Source organism: Branchiostoma lanceolatum, chromosome 6 (assembly GCF_035083965.1).
Source record: "Branchiostoma lanceolatum isolate klBraLanc5 chromosome 6, klBraLanc5.hap2, whole genome shotgun sequence".
NCBI classification, from domain to species: Eukaryota; Metazoa; Chordata; class Leptocardii; order Amphioxiformes; family Branchiostomatidae; genus Branchiostoma; species Branchiostoma lanceolatum.
The window spans coordinates 18925099-18941954 of NC_089727.1; the positions used below are offsets into that span (position 1 = coordinate 18925099).

A 16856-nucleotide genomic window follows, 5' to 3' on the forward strand; every position below is an offset into this window, starting at 1 on the left:
CATGCAGCTCCACCTGCAAGCAGACACATACAGGAGTTACTGTCTCTCTAACACTAGTACTGACTGCTGCAGCTGGACCTTCTCTTCCTGCAGCACCTGCAGCTTTTCCTGCAGTTCCACCTGCTGACAGACACATACAGGAGTTACTGTCTCTCTAACACTAGTACTGACTGCTGCCGCTGGACCTTCTCTTCCTGCAGCACCTGCAGCTTTTCATGCAGCTCCACCTGCAGACAGACACATACAGGAGTTACTGTCTGTCTTTAACACTAGTACTGACTGCTGCAGCTGGACCTTTTCTTCCTGCAGCACCTGCAGCTTTTCATGCAGCTCCACCTGCAGGCAGACACAATTACAGGAGTTACTGTCTCGCTCTGACACTAGTACTGACTGCTGCAGCTGGACCTTCTCTTCCTGCAGCACCTGCAGCTTTTTATGCATCTCCACCTGCAGGGTTTTTGACCACTGGACCTGTTAATTATAGTTGAGAGGTCACAGTAAAGAATACTTTTCAAGATTTCATGCATGTGTGACTGTTGCAACATAATACCATCAATATTTCCATACCTGACAAGGGTTTTGATTGGTGGGTTGGTTGGCAAGTTGATTGGCACGTTGATTGACAGGCTGGTTGGTGGGAAGACTGGTGGAATGATCTCTTGTGGAAGAGTTGTGGACAGGAACCTCGTAGAGCAGGGGTGCTGGCAAGACAGAGGTGTTACCTGGGATAGTTCAAGACAAAGAGGGTTATTTAAATACATCCATATTTTTAAGCCTTAAACTCTTTAAAAACGGCCTCGGTTGAAAGGTGTATATCAAGGTTAAATGAAGGTTAAAAAAAAAAAGCCCCGGTTACACATAACCAAACATGGCCTTTCCCTGATCATGCACGGTTGGGAGGGGTTTGGGAGCTAGGTCAGCTGTTGTCATCTGATGTATGGCTGCATCAGCCTTATGTTTGAAATTTTCAAAACATTCTATCACATATGGCGAAGATTACTAACCACTTCATAACCACACTAATTATCACATTTGTGATATTAGTCATCCAGGTCAGCAATAGAGAATGACAAAGAGCTGCCGGACGGGCGCTTGAAACTTCTGTTTTTCATATGTATTTTATCCAGTTGTAAAGATTAGACTTTATTCCTCACACTTATTATCAAACAGATGAGCTTCACCTGTTCTGTTTGTTCGCCGGACTGTCAGTGTCAGACATGGAGCCTTCCGTGGTGGCTCGGCAGGATCGGGACTACGGACAGGTACGCGTCGTGCCGGTGTCTGGAACATCGCGGGAGGCTCTGAGAAGGAAGATGTCTGTAGTGTCGGAAGGGGGGTGCTGGTACAGGGGGGTAGTAAGGAAGGGGGGGTAGGCAACATGACAGGGTTGGACAACATTGTAGGGGGGCTGGACAACATTGTAGGGGGGTTGGAGAACATTGTAGGGGGGTTGGACAACATTGTAGTCGGGGTTGGTAGCATGGTAGGGGGTGAAGAAAGTCTGGAGGTAGAGGGGGTAGTGGGAGCTGTATCTGGACCCCCAGAGATGGCAGGGGTCGTGTCAGGGGTCATGTCAGAGGTCGTGTCAGAGGTCCCATCAGGATTGATCAGCACCTGAAGAAAGACAACAAGCCTGTTGTTAGTTCCAACACCTATGGATTAGGGCTCTTAATTCTATGTTGAAGACAAATACATTTCTAGATCTGTAGCTTGATAATATAATAAGAAAAGAAACTTCAGACTGAAGCTAAGAGGGCCTTGCAAGATCCAAGACGCAGTGGAAGAAGATGAAGAAAGACTGAATTTAGCTGCAAGACGTTTCTATGAGTATTACTGCAGATGCAGAAACCAGCGGATGACGACAATTATGATATAATAATTTAAGCACTTTTTAAGGACATTGAATCTAAGATACATAACATACTAGTATTACTAGTAGCTTATCCTAACAAAAAGGAGCACTTAATCATTATAAGTCTGCAACTAAGACCTGTACCAAAAACGCAATCATTGTGTCATGAGACCAAGAAAAACATAAATGATATCGGCTCATAACTTATAAGCTTGACAATACATGCTATGTTGATGAAGGTTAGACATCCAGGTAATAACTAAATAAGATTTTGCATAACTAAATCAAAAATAGTTACTCATTATAAGTGGATAGAATTTTGAAACATTTCAAAATTTTATATAGTTCCTTCTGTAACTATTTTTTTGGCATAAAACATGCTATGGTGTTGATATATATAGAATACAACACAGGGTATTCAGTATCACGTATGTCATACCCACCCGAGAAAACACACATTTCAATTAATGCGGAATGCGCCAAAAGTTGAGGGAATTTTGTGTCCTCGAACACAAAACTGCAACAACAGTGATTCCAAGCTCCGAATCCGGTATTCGAATTTACGACGGCGGCACTACGGGCGCGCTCAAAATGCATTCTAACTATTCTATGGAAGCCTGTGTGTGATACGGATAGTTATCACATGGTCCGAAACACCCGTATCAGGCCCAGGCACGACATAAAATATTTTTTTTGTATGCATGTACATAATGTATATTCAAGGCACATCACAGTGGGTTTTAAGAACAGACCTGTAACCAGGCTGGGACTGGAAGGTTCATGTCCTGTGCCTGCTCCTTCAGTAACGTCTTCATCCTCAAGATGCTGTCCTTGCCAAGTCCCTGGTCTCGGTACCACACCTAGATGCGAAAAGAAAAATCCAATTACTACAATAAGGAAACTGGGTATCTTTTATCACTTCTGTGAGGGAGGTACTGTTTTTGGTGTGTTCACTTGTTTCAGTACTTATTCAATTTCCACATGACAGCCATGTCACAGGATTGTCTGTATCTGTATCTATATACAAGTAGCCCGGGTTAAAGTTAACCACCATTTGGGACCAGACCAACTTCGCAGGCACGCGGTGCGGCAGTAGCTGCGATTACATTACACTAAACGGCAGCTGGTCACACCTAATCTTTGCACATCTGATGACTGCAACCGTTCTTTAAGGCTTAGTCAGGATGCTCTTACAGTACTTGATGACAACAAGTTCCATTCTACTATCATGGTTAATCGGAAAATATGAATTTTGAAGACATCAATCCTTGCTTGATAACTCTGGTACTTGAAGGAATCATTACAAATTTTGAAAGGAAGTTAGGTCAAAGGTCCTAAAAGAGTTTATCAAAGGTCATGTCCTACTACTGAGTAGACATGGCTGGAGCCAATGGGAAAATGTATGATAGAAGCTTTTTAAAAGGTGCTCCCTCATATTTCAAAATACTGAAACTCACCAAAAAACAAGAAATTTACAAAAATATCTAACAGAGGTATCAGGGGTTTTTCTAGAAAAATTAATCCAGAGGGAGCACACACAGGCGAGGGAGTGAATTCTATGTATTTATGGAAGAATCAATCGCTGAGGGAAGTCTGTATGCTGGGGATTAAGCTAAAATCTGAATTTGACAAGGGGGCGCTGGGCTGAAACAAGAGGGTGCAGCGCCCCTCTTCCCCAATTTAGATGAACCCCTGGAGGTATAACTACATGTATGAGATCTGCTACCCTTGTTCTGTGACCTCTAACCCTCAACTTTGACCTTGTTGAAAAGCAGCCATGTGGCCGAACAAACACTTTGAAGGAAAATGAAGGCTTTGACTTGACTTGTTTCAATCTGTTTCTAATTGCATCATGCACAGCACCCACACACCTTGCTTGAGGGCATCTTCCTCCAGTAGCCGAGGTAGAACGGTGAGTCGGCGTGCATCATGGCGGCAGGGCGGTGCAGCGCGTACTGTTTGTACACAAGGACGGGACACGAGAGATTCCCCTGACCCACGGCCCAAGCCTGAGGAGATTTGTATAACAAGAGATAGCCATTAGAAAATCCTATACAATGTATATGTGCTCCAGAAAATATTAATATAGTACAAATGTGGAGCAGATTCTAGAACATAAATTTGTATGAAGACAATGCATACATGTACATGTTGTGGTACATGACTATATATTACTGTATAAAACATTTAACATCATGATCGAGTTGAAATTGTCCCAAACATTATATAAGCTAGTAACTGCATACAGTATTAACCTACACACTGACATATCTTCAGTTCCACCTGCCATGGTTGTTGCAATAACTAAGTTAATCTGCAACTCGTAAGGTAATCTGCACTTTCAAAGAATGCTGCTAGGGGGACTCCGGGGATAGTTTTTTTGGTGATGCATAATTCTTACTCGTTCATTAGCTACTAGTACTAGTAAGGATAAAAAAAACAACCAAAAAACAGTAATACATAATGTTTCTAGAAATATTGCTACATATCTTTCATAACCTTTTTGAATTTCAAAACCACCATAAATGAAAACTTGGTATGTAAAGGTAAAACGTGGAAAAGCCCACTCTATATAATTCGTACCTTTCGCGCAACTGCGTTTTCCGTTGTCAGGGACGCGTACTCAAGATACTCTGTCCCGTTGGCTAGCTTCTTCAGCTGGATATCTCCCCATCGCAGTCCGACCGTAGTCTCGCGTGACTTTATACGGAAGTGCTTGGAATTGTTCATCCAAACTGCGCACAGCAAACTAAACGGGTTCGTCAATCCAATTACTCCTTTGGAATAGAGTATCATTTCTTCTTCTTCTGTGGGGAAATTTTTCTTGGAGACGTTTTCCGTCGAGTTCTTCACGTGGCTCAGCTCTTTGAGTTCGTCCTTCCTTCGCTTGATACTCAGACGGAGTTCGCGGAATTCCTCCGATTGGATGACACTGTGCGCGTAACCGCTCGCTTTGAGATACCGCTCCATGGAACGCAGCATACTGTTGAGCGACTCGGGTTCGTAGTTCTGGCCGTTGTTTTTCTTGCAGGACGTGAAGTAGGATATGAGGAGTGGGCAGAGCTCGGAAGGAGGGATCTCCTCGGGAGGGCGGGGCTCGTTGAACGGAGGCGCGGAGCAGAATCTCTTAAAGACGTTGACATCGGAGATGGTTTTCCTAGTAGTGTTTTTGGAGAACCTGTAGGTGTGAAAGAAACATAATTGGAGGTCATGTCCCATTTTTTAAGCAATCAATATAATTTAAAAATATATAATCGGAGTTATTGATTATAGCCTTCCACTTCATTTTTGCAAAACATGGCTATTCCTAGTTAATATGTAAATCTTATAAATCTTTAACCACATTGACCACACAGGTTGGCAGTTTCTACCAGCATTAGTCATTGGGTAAGGGTAAGTTTCCCTCACCATGGGTGTGCTTGGCTGTTAGGACCCACACTAGCTAGTGGCCACCTACTATACCAATCGTTATGGTTAGGGTAGGGGGGATACAGTAGGGTTAGGGGGTCAGGTAAGGGCCTGGCTGATGCTGTGTTCACCATTTGGACCTATACCGTAACGGGCCTTACGGTCATTATTGCTACGGTAGGGTATTAGGTAAAAGTTAGGGGGTTAGGTAAGGGGTAGGGTAAGGTTCCCTCACCATGGGTGTGCCTGGCTGAAGTTGTGTTCACTGTTAGGACCCACACTAGAAGTCAGCTAGTACCAATCATCATGGTTAGGGTTAGGGGATATGGTACTAGTAGTGTTAGGGGGTTAGGTAAGGGGTAGGGGTAAGGTTCCCTCACCATGGGTGTGCCTGGCTGAAGTTGTGTTCACCATTAGGACCCATACCCTGTTGGTACCAGTCGTGACTGGATGCCTCGGAAGTCGGCAGATCCGTACTCATGAATGATGTCATTTGCGAGGGACCGACGCCGTCTATAGCCGGGATCACTGGTTCGGTCGAACCACTGCTGACGTGGGGGTCTGGTACATTGCCGTCCCTCCCCTTCACGGGCTGGGAACCCCCCACTTGTGGAATGGTTAGGTCCTTGATGTCAAAAGCTGCCATAATGTCCTCCATTTTCGGAAGTGTCCTGTAAGAAAAAAAAATCCTTCAATTACAAATATCATGTAGAAAACCCTGTAACATCAATGCAAAATAAAACTATAGTATTCAGTAATAGAAATGATATTGTAACTGTAAAGTGTAAGAACATTAATGGACTTGACCTTTGACATCTTCTGCTATGAAGAAACAATAAAATCTTGAGAAAGATTCCAAAATGCTACAGGATTCCAACATGGCAATATGGAATTTTGACTACAGGCTTCAAAATTATCTTCAGGACTACAATGTAGGTGCACTGATGCAACTAAACTAAAAATTTATTTTAGGTGCATTAAGGAAAATTATTCGATGCACAACATAGAATAAAGAAGAATGTCAGCAAACTCTATTAAAAAAAAACCTACGGCCTCTCTTAAGAACTTCAATCTCAGGAATTCTGTACTCGTAGTTATCAAAACTTATTATTTTTCTGACACTTGAATGTCAATAATATTCTATATATTCTCAAGGAGGTTAAAATTATTTTAACCTCCTTGATATTCTATTACTAATTTTTACAAATTATATGAAACCCTACACAATTAGCAACAACAACAATCTAGGGAGCACAAAAGTGCACATGCACTCAGACAGTATTGAAAGATATGAAACTAAAACTAATTTCAACTCACAATGTAAATAATGACATGCTAAAATAATACAGTACTTGCAGCCCTGCATGACTAATCTAAGCTATTGGCATTGCAGTAAACAGCAGTGATTTGTTTACAAATTAGTTGTGTTCCTAAACACCATGTTTACAAACAACGGGACGCTTGATTACATTTCTAGTAGTAATATGTTCACATATCTAAGTACTGGGCAAAATTTAGCGTTCTATATTGTATACATATAACGTTATATAAACCTTGTATAATATATAAATAAATACTGCCGATAACGTTGGGTCAGTGTGACACAAACATTGCCCCCCTCCCCCTTAGGCCTCTATACCACTACAAACGTATAAATTATGTTTTTTTCTCTTCATTACGCACACGTAATATGTTGCAAATGTAATAGAAAGAAAGGAGAGGAACTCACCGTCTTACAGTTTTGCTTGTGGTTTCTGAAAAGTAGGAAAAAGTCGGGGATTTTATGTTTGTTCGAGGAGTTCGATCGTCTGCTCCTGTCAAGATGGCGCCGGGAGGTGTTAGGGACCGTTCGCTTGATAACTGGATGGGGGGTCGGGGGGGGGGGGTCAACCGCTGGATTCGAACATTTAATGATTCATATGTCATACCTGGGCCGCGAAAACGTTCGATACGGGTGTTCCGAGCCATATGATAATTTTCCGTATCACACGGGGTTCTAGACTTGTATCACACGGGCTTCCATAGAATATTAGAACATTTCTAGCGCGCCGGTTGCGCCGCCGTCGAAAATTCGAATACCTGATTCGGAGGTTTGAATCAATGTTGCTATAGTTTTGTGTTCGAGGACACAAAACTCCCTCAACTTTTGGCGTATTCCGCATTGAAATGTGTTTTCTCGGGTGATATGAAATCGTCTTCCGGGAGGGACGTAAAACGGGGGTCCCGTGCTCGAGGAGGTGCCTCGAACACGTTATAAACAGCCTCATTACCCTACACATTGGGTACCTGCCACTGGCTGCAAATACACCTGATATTATTATTATTATTATATAAATAAAATACAACACGGTGTAGTCCTACGGCCGTCGCGGTCGGGCTGGTACCTCGGGTGATACGGAATACATCGTGACGGTGTTGTATTCTATACATTATTTAGGCAATGTCCACTAAGATGTAGGAGACCCAGGTAACGTAACATGACCAGTTTACGTCCGATTTATTCAAAACGTTATTTATCCTAAAACCGCGCGGACAGAGCCAAATGTTTAACCCATGGGTAGAAATATCAGCTCTTCTAAAAAGAAAATGCATGGTCTGAAAGTTTTTATCAGCCTGTTTAACGCCATGCGAGCATGTATTTATACTGGGGTATATGGTGTAGAATTGTGCTAGGCTTACCCTTTATCGTCCACCTCAGTATTTTCCCTTCTAGCGCTATGCTTGAAGAACAAAGACCGGAAAAAAATGCACAGTAACTGTCGAAAGTAGTCTACAGACAAATGACAGTAAAGTCACTATGTTTGTCCCTCCGCTTGCCTGACGCGATGGAAGAAGACAATTTTTGTATTGTGAATTTCCCCGAAATCAGCAGCACGTGGCTTTCACGTGATAAACACATGGCCATGATGTTATGCCGTACAAAAATGTATTATCTGAGCGGGGGTCGCTAGGTTGTATCAAACCTTCCTAAAACTGGCAAGAATTTCAAACCTCGAATCACCATGGATAGTCTGCATATCAAAGAAAGGTTTAACGTCAGCTACTTTTAAAAGATACTAGCTATCGTGTAAGTTAGAAAAACATGATGAAATATGCGGTGTCGAATTATATATGAAATGCGTCATGCATGACACTTCCGTGCAACTTGTTGTTACTGATTCAGGAGTTTTTTTCTGTTATGTCGCTGGACGTAAACCTTTTTCATAGTTTTGTATAAAAGAGAGAGATGCCTGAGGATCATACTTATGACGTTCTTTGTTTCTTATGAGAACAGGCTTTGGTATGATACACCGCGACATGTGGACATGACCCAATCTGGACGTAAACTACTCCTGCACGTAAATAGGTCATGTTACGTTACGTATTATAAAATTTACGAAGGTTGGTTACAGATTTATAGGGCTAATTCATTGAAATTCATGTAAAACCTTTCCTCACAAACCACGTCGTGGTCTTAGGGGATGGTACGATGTTTGCGGGGAGGATCGGTCGGAGGCTTTGATTTGATTTATTTGTTTATTCATTTGGCCGTGAAAAAAGTACAGCCAGGGCTAGCCGAAGGCTATTACAAAGGGTTAGCCCTGCATATGGGAACAGTATTCAAAATTCAATACAAGTTTTCAAAAAGAACGTCAAAACACACATGAAGGCGTACACAAGACGCAAGACTAAAATAATACATGTAGAAGAAACAAAGTTAACATACACCAGCACAAAACTGAAGCGCATATGCAAAAAAATGCACGAGACTAAGCTATATATAAATTCGTTAACAAAACCAAGCCAAAACTAATAGGGTCGGATTACGTAAACAACTTGCCAAGATAAATTCGCCGTATCATATCACAGCCATTAAAGGAAAGCTACACAAAAAAATGAAAATCCTTCTATGCTGTGCTTAATATATTCCAAAGTAAAATTCTTACTTCAAGTTGTTTCACATGAGTCCGTCATAGTTCTGGGATTTTCCACAGTTTGCAACTTATGCCGTGCTGACGCCTTCTCGCCTGATAATTGAATTATATGACGTCAGTGTTTCAAATTTTTCACCTGATGATTGAATTTTAGAACACTGACGTCATAAAATACAATCATCAGGTGAAAAATTTGAAACACTGACGTCATATAATTCAAGTATCAGGTGAGAAGACGTCAGCACGGCATAAGTTGCAAACTGTGGAAAATCCCAGAACTATGACGGACTCATGTGAAACAACTTTAAGTAAGAATTTGACTTTAGAATATATTAAGCACAGCATAGAAGGATTTTCAATTTTTTGTGTAGCTTTCCTTTAAGGTAACCCATATTTGAGTAATGAGGCTGTTGAAACGCAGCCGAGGCACCTCCACAAACACGGCATTGTTTTACAATTATCATTGGAGAGTTTATTTGTTGACCTAAGTTGCAATGGCATGACATATCCGAACATTATTTCATAAGATTGGTAGAACATTCATTCATGGCGTCTTGAGCTGTGCTTTAAATTGAAAGTTTGTTGCAAGTTCTTGCTTGTAGGCTAATTGCAAATGCATTAATCATGAAAAGAACGGACAGTGAACAATATAATATTCCACAACCTTGGTTTGACTACTTAGACTAAATTCTAACTTATTGGGTTCGACGTCTTTTTTCAGTGGAAGATGAATGATCCTACTGTTTCTGTAATGTGTGTGTTTTGTGAAGTTAAGAGGAGGGTAGCTTTCTTTTTGTCTGTAAACGTGGAGATATTAGAATGGAAATTAATAGCCTCTTTAAACAGCTCTTTTCTTTCATGGTCGTAGAAGGGGCAATTTGAAATAAAATGTACTTCATCTTCCACTGTGTTTGACATGTAGTATTTATTATTACAAGTTCTTTCGCACACAGGTAAGTTCTTGTACCGCCCTTTCTCTATTTCAAGGGGGTGGGCACTCTTTCAGTATTGCCTTAGGCCCTTCGTGACAAAAAAACATTTTGGAACTCTTTTGTGACTCGTCTCTTGGATTGGTATCATTCAGCTAATGCTTCGCTCGGATGTGTTCTCATTGAAAAGACAATAAACATGTTGTTACCGCAACCCCGCTGCTTCGCCATCTGGATCAAAGTCCGTGGATCCTAGGGCCCGTGTTCGATCCTAGGTGTCGACTCGAGCTCGGACATGTTGTAAGGGTTTGCATTCGTCATTTCGGATGGTGACGTAAAGCCGGCGGCTCCGTGTATGAGAGAGCTTCGGGCGTAAGCCTCAAGCGTCAAACCTCTGCACGTAAAAGAACCCAACACACTTATTAAGAAGAAGTAGGGGTGACCCGGTGTGCTCGGCCAAAAACGCGAGCTGTGGCGAAGCCGCATTGCACTTCCACTAGCCTTAAAAAAGCATCATGCTTCACCTCAAATGAGGATGACTGCTTTACTTTACTTGCTTACAGTAGTAGAATGTAGACTATATAACAAACAGAGAGCTCAACGTTGTAGACTGGTACAATCTATTTTGTCCCTACTCCAAAGAGCTAAGTTAGACATGTACAGACATGTCTTTCTAATGAGTTTAGACAAACCTTTGACTACGTATATGAAACATATTCTGCTCTTCCATTCTCACCATCACCAAGACGCTAGGAGAAGTCGAATTCGCTTAGTTGGTAACATTGCGCTAGGTTGACAATGTTGTTACTAATGTCGTAGAATGCCATTTTCATCTCATTTTTTGTTTTTGTCATGTGTATCAGTACAACTTATAGGTATAAATGATTTTGAGCAAGAGTCTTCCAAAATAGATGCAGAAGAACAAAAATATCAAATTTAGTTTTTGGTACGGTATACCATGCTCTGTGTTTAGTAATTTGTTCAAAGTTCCACTTCCCTCTATTTACATTACTCGCCGAGTTTTATAAGATCATCCACTTTGAAAAACAGTGGGTTTGGGATCGAAGATCTCTAGCGCAGCACTCCCAGGTATGAACAGTTTAGATACACAGGAGTGCATTATACTGGGGGACGTTGGGTTGGAGGTCTGTATGGACGTACCTTTTTCAGGGTGTCGGAATTATGTACCCTGGTGGAATAGTGTTTTATAACGAATTCAACTTTTTGTTTGCCGAACCTTCATATTTTTGGCACGCTCGCATCAGGTTAACGGTGGGCACAGAGAATGTAATCCATATAATCGAATTGATATGGCCTAAGGCCCTTTGTGATAGCTACGCTGTATTGTGTCTGACACCTGTATCGTTAGTGTTCATGGTGAAACCAGCAGGACAGGTACCCGCATCACCTTAAAGTTTATCTAACCTTCTTTATGTTTTCGTTATGTTTAATTGAGGGGAACAAACAGAGGCAGCCGCACAGACTTCAGCAACCTTTCACCGCGTTTATTTTGCTCTATTATCTAAGAAGTTTAACTTCTGTCGATAGTTTTATCAACAATGACTTTTTGAACTATACTTATAGCTTAATAAACGTTTACATAGGTTAAACTAGTATATACATACAATTGGCAACAAAACTAAGGCAAAGTCAATACAATCTATCTATCTACAAATATATATATAGATATATTTATATACTAGTATTCATGTATAAGATTCTACACCGAGAATATAGTGTAATATGTACAGCTGTGTCCATATGTACATGCATATATATATTGCATGCATATATATATTGCTACACAAAGGCTTTTACACGTAGCATATACCGTTGTGCTGTATGATATGGCTTCACACAGGCCAAATTGTACAATTTCCCCCCTCTCTTACGTTACAAGAAAAAAGAAAAACGGCCGAAAAGAGTTTGCGACAATCGTATCTACTTGCCATGCCTCTTGCAGCTATCTCTGACCAAGGACTGAATGACTCTCTTGCCAAGTCGCATGTTCGCTATAACAACTCTAAGGGTTTCTGTCCATGGTTTCCTGGATCCAGCCCAAGAAAGCGGACACCCGAGTGTTCACACTCGGCAGCTGCCGTCCACAGTCTTGGGGACCCAAACTGACCAGCCCGACTAGGTAAGCCGGCCCTCCGGACGGGAAGAGCACCACTGGGCCGCCGGCGTCTTCGCCGCGGCACGCGCCCACGCCGGCTGTATCGTAACCTGTGCACATCATGGTAATTTCAGAAAGCTTATTATCATATACAGCCGAGCATGTCTGGGTTGATACTACTAGCATGTTAGTTTGTAGCAGGACGGGTGATACCTCGCCTTGGTCGGAGATTGTGCCCCACCCGGTCACGGTAACGATAGTCCCAACCGGTGGCCAAGGGTCATGATCAGGACCGGGACTGTAATCTGGGAGGCAGATCGGCATGACGTAATCATTCTGAGATAAGGGAGACTCTAGCTTCAGCAGAGCGATGTCGTTGCTAATATACGGCATTTCTGATGCCTCGGGGTATATAATGACCTTTTGGACTTCGACGAGATCCTTCAATTCTATTTTGCTTATATCGTGCTCGCCTACAACTACCCAAACATCCTTCACGCGACCTAACCCATCAACGCAGCTCGCGGCGGTGACAACCCAGTTCTCGTTCAGCAACGCACCGCCACACATGACGTTACCTACAGGATCTGTGAGAGCGACTTGCCAAGGGTAGCTGCCTGGTGCCGCAGTATTTCCACCCAAGATCTTGTTCCCGACACCCACCCGTGTCCAAGGTCTCCTTGGGACAACGGGGCGACCGCACTTGTTGTAGGTGTAGATGGCCCTGAACCCAGGGAAGACCCGTCTGCGGTCACTCCAGAAAAAGATCGTAATTTTGTAGGTCTCAGACGTGAAGACCCGGTAAGGGCTGATTTCCTCCCCGCAGAACGGGCCTCCAATCAGGTTGGCTCCATCGAAAAGGCTAATCCAGTCAAAGCAACGCCGGCGCCAGGGACGGGTCGTCGGGATCCTCAGCCGGGGCTGCAGGTGGAAGGTGGGGAACTGCAGGGCGATGGTCCGCCCGGGCGGTGCCCTGATCTCGTACACACAACGGCGTCGGTTTGGGTAATTATGGGGCCAACCTGGGGACTCGATGGTCCCATTGTCTTCCGTGTAAATACCGCCGCAGTTGACCCACTCGTTGCCTTCGTATGTCGGCGTAGCGCTCAAGACGAGCCCGCCGGACAGAGACAGACACAAGACACGAGCCAGGAAAAACATCGTAGCCGAACGAATACGTCTAGAAGACGCTAGAGTTGGAAGAAAACGTCCAGAAGGTTCTGAAGTTGACAATTTCTTTAGACGTCAATGTTTTCGCCCTCAGGTGAAGGTACCAGTAGGACAAGTTGTGACGTCATGGCAGTCAGGTGGAGAGGGGATGGCGTCCTTGACTTGCAGCTGTGAGGTGGTGCTACCGCTATTTTTTTTTTCTTAAAAGGACCTTTTCAAGCTAAAATCTACATAGGATATCCTCAGTCGATGAAATCATTCAGTCAGTTTTGAAATAAACACGCATCGCATCTTATTGTTCAAACAAAAAAACACGTAACGTCGTCTAGATTTTGCAAGGCACCCTCAATGATGGACTCTTCCAGCATGCACTCTTTGTTGCACGGATTATATTTATTCTACTCAGTGGCCATGAAAAAGTTGCCGAGGTGTGTTTAAAGGTCATTGCAGTATTAATACCATTTTGTACCATGCAGGCCAGAAATTATGCATGAAACATAACTCCTGGTGGGCAGTCTGTTGTTTTCTGCAGTAAGAAGGTCAAACTAATGAAAATCTAGATGGTTTTAGGAAATCATCGGACATTGAGTAGCAGGATTGTTTTTTGTTCAATTCACAAACACCAAAAACACGAAATAATGAAGAAAATTTGCTGAAAAAAAGGGTTGTACCTGTTATTTACGTGAATATTGACAGAATATTACAAAACGGGCCTCTAATAAAAAAATATAATAAACACTCGATCCATACATGCACTACCTACATCTGCTTAGAGACTAATGCAACCGAGAACAGAACGCAGCAGAACGCAGGCCAGATTATCGACACCTCAACGCAAATGGTCCTTTGAAAGTTTCATGGTGAAAACACCAAATATAAAACTTAGATTAGCCATCAAATACAGCGAATATATATATCCAAAGAATGAAAAAAAATACAAATCTTTGGCAGGTGTCTTCAAAAAGTGATCTAGTTTAGGTAGTTCTTCAATCCGTGAGGTCTCGTTTAAGTGCATGCGCTCTGTTGTTACCTTCGCCGAGAAGGTTATGCAGAGGGTAGCGTTTGTTGTCTGTCTGTTTGTCTGTAGTGGACCAGAATAACTCAAGAATGCCTAGATGGATTGTTTTGATATTTGGTACGTTGGTAGGTTTTGGTGAGACCTGAAAACGATTAGATTTTGGGCCCCCTATCGGCTTCTAACGGTACTGCAGCGGAACTTCCTGTTTTGATATCTCGTGTTTTGGACATGCCATGGAACTGATTTTTTAGTGGTACATAGATCTTTGGACAGAGAGTAAGTGGTACGGATTTGGGCTGCAGGAGCAGGTTTTGCGTCTGACTTTGAAATGGAATAAGTCAAGAAGGGCTTGATGGATGGTAATGATTTTTGGTAAGTAGATAGCTTGAGTGATGATGTACATGATTAGATACTTCTTATGCAAATCAGTACCTAATTTGCATAATTAATGAGGAAAGTTTATACAGGCGCCAAAATCCATGATAGGACTCTGAAACATGTGACATATGTAACTGAGGAAGGGAGAAAAACTAATTGATATGAACTATGCAAATGAAGACCTCATTTGCATAATTAATGAGAAAATACTATAAATCAAGATGGCCTGGTCAAGATGGTCATGATTTTTGGTATGTACATAGCTTGTGTGATGCTTAGAATGATTGGCCGATAATTATGCAAATCAGATTTTATTTTGCATAATTAATGAGGCAACTTTAAAAATCTGCTTTGTGCCATGATATGACTATTCAAATTGTAACTGAGGAAGAGAGGAATGTTGAAGATAGAAAATATGCAAATGTGGGCCTAATTTGAATACTTAAATGAGAAACTACTATAGTTCCATACTGGTAAATGACGGAAATTTCCTGCATTTAATACTTTTTTTGTGGCATCGGGAAGTTATGTGAATTTGAACATCGTTGAATCAAATTATGCTAATATGGGCCACATTTGCATGATTAATGATCAATATTAGCATAACCTTCTTTGTTAAGCTCATACTTTGTTAAGCTCATACTTTGGACATGTCATATTTTAAGACAATCAACTGGTATGATTTATAATTGATGAGAAACACTCCTAATACGTCAGTCACAATGGTTAAAATCATTCGGCGAAGGTATGAGGTCGTTGAAACTATTTCAACCTGTAAAAATTTTGGCTATTTGTATGTAAGATATGTTTTCTATTTAAGTAAGACGTCAGACTACACATAGACGTTACGATATATATTGATATTTTAATACGAATGTTATCTATTGTCTTGAAATCCCACGCAGTTCAGACATTGGCTGCCATGTGGTGGTTTGCTGTTTGATTGTTTGAATCGAATTAACCATTATCATTATTATACTGTGACATATACTGCGCATGTATCTGTAATAAACTATTCTTTTGTTGTGACCTGGACTTAACCCAGTGGGTATGTATATATATAACATTGTATCTTCTTTTATTACATTACATTAAACTTCTGGTGACTCTACTTTCAGCTTGTCTGTCCTCTGTGGTTCGGTTTAGTGATGCTCTTTTCTGATACAATTAGGTTGTTCATTTTTTTTTTTTTTTTTTTGGTGCAAAAAATGATTTGCGACCATTCCATAAATCGTACATAAAAGCTACAAAATAAGCAAATATGTATGCCGTCAGTTGCATAACATACATACATACATACATAATCATACGAGTTGAAGCGTCTACAAAGTTCTGCTTCCAGTATTTTCGGTTACACATCATGTCTGTCATGTCTTTTCCACTCAGACCAGTTTCCAATTCTAAAATGCTCTTAATTATAAGTGCGGAATACATTTATTATTGCCTCTTCTCCTTTTGGCTTCTGGGGTCCAAAAGACTAGTTTAACAGCTGGTTCGTTGTGGCGAATTACAAAACAATATCGGAAAACAGTTACTTATGTCGTAGAATGCATTTTTCATCTTATTGTTTTTTTGTCATGTGTATCAGTACAACCTAGGTAGAAATGATTTTGAGCATGAGTCTTCCAAAAGAAGATGAAGAAGAACAGAAATGTTGAATATATTGTTGGTTATACCTTGTTCTGTGTTTAGTCAGTTGTTCAACGTTCCTGACCATTTGCCTCAATTTACATTAATCTGCCGAGTTACATAAAATCATCCACTTTGAAAAACAGTGGGTTTGGGATCAGAGGTCTCTAGCGCAGCACTCCCAGGTATGAACAGTTTAGATACACAGGAGTGCATTATACTGGGGGACGTTGGGTTGGAGGTCTGTATGGACGTACCTTTTTCAGGGTGTCGGAATTATGCCCCTGGTGGAGTTGTGTTAGTAGATGTTAGGTTTCAAAACGAACTTTTTGTTTGCCCAACATTCATATGTTTTGCACGCTCGCATCAGTTTAACGGTGGGCCCAGAGAATGTCATCCATATAATCGAATTAGTATGGCCTTAGGACCTTTGTGATAGCTA

At 41.6% G+C, this 16856-nt stretch overlaps 2 protein-coding genes across 2 annotated transcripts; both read right to left on the reverse strand.

Moving 5' to 3' along the window:
* Window positions 1–29: 29 nt before the first annotated feature.
* On the reverse strand, window positions 30–5926 carry LOC136436945 (uncharacterized protein KIAA1958-like). Its single transcript, XM_066431356.1, has 7 exons — window positions 5641–5926; window positions 4436–5030; window positions 3724–3861; window positions 2605–2712; window positions 1182–1614; window positions 568–722; window positions 30–227 (listed from the first exon to the last, which is right to left on the reverse strand). The coding sequence occupies exons 1-7, from the start codon at window positions 5916–5918 to the stop codon at window positions 144–146; spliced, it is 1791 nt and encodes a 596-aa protein (XP_066287453.1). The 5' UTR covers window positions 5919–5926; the 3' UTR covers window positions 30–143.
* A 5843-nt stretch (window positions 5927–11769) lies between these two features.
* On the reverse strand, window positions 11770–13430 carry LOC136436947 (chymotrypsinogen B-like). The gene has a single exon (XM_066431358.1). It carries the CDS (start codon window positions 13378–13380, stop codon window positions 12127–12129), a length of 1254 nt encoding a protein of 417 aa, XP_066287455.1. The 5' UTR covers window positions 13381–13430; the 3' UTR covers window positions 11770–12126.
* Window positions 13431–16856: the final 3426 nt, after the last annotated feature.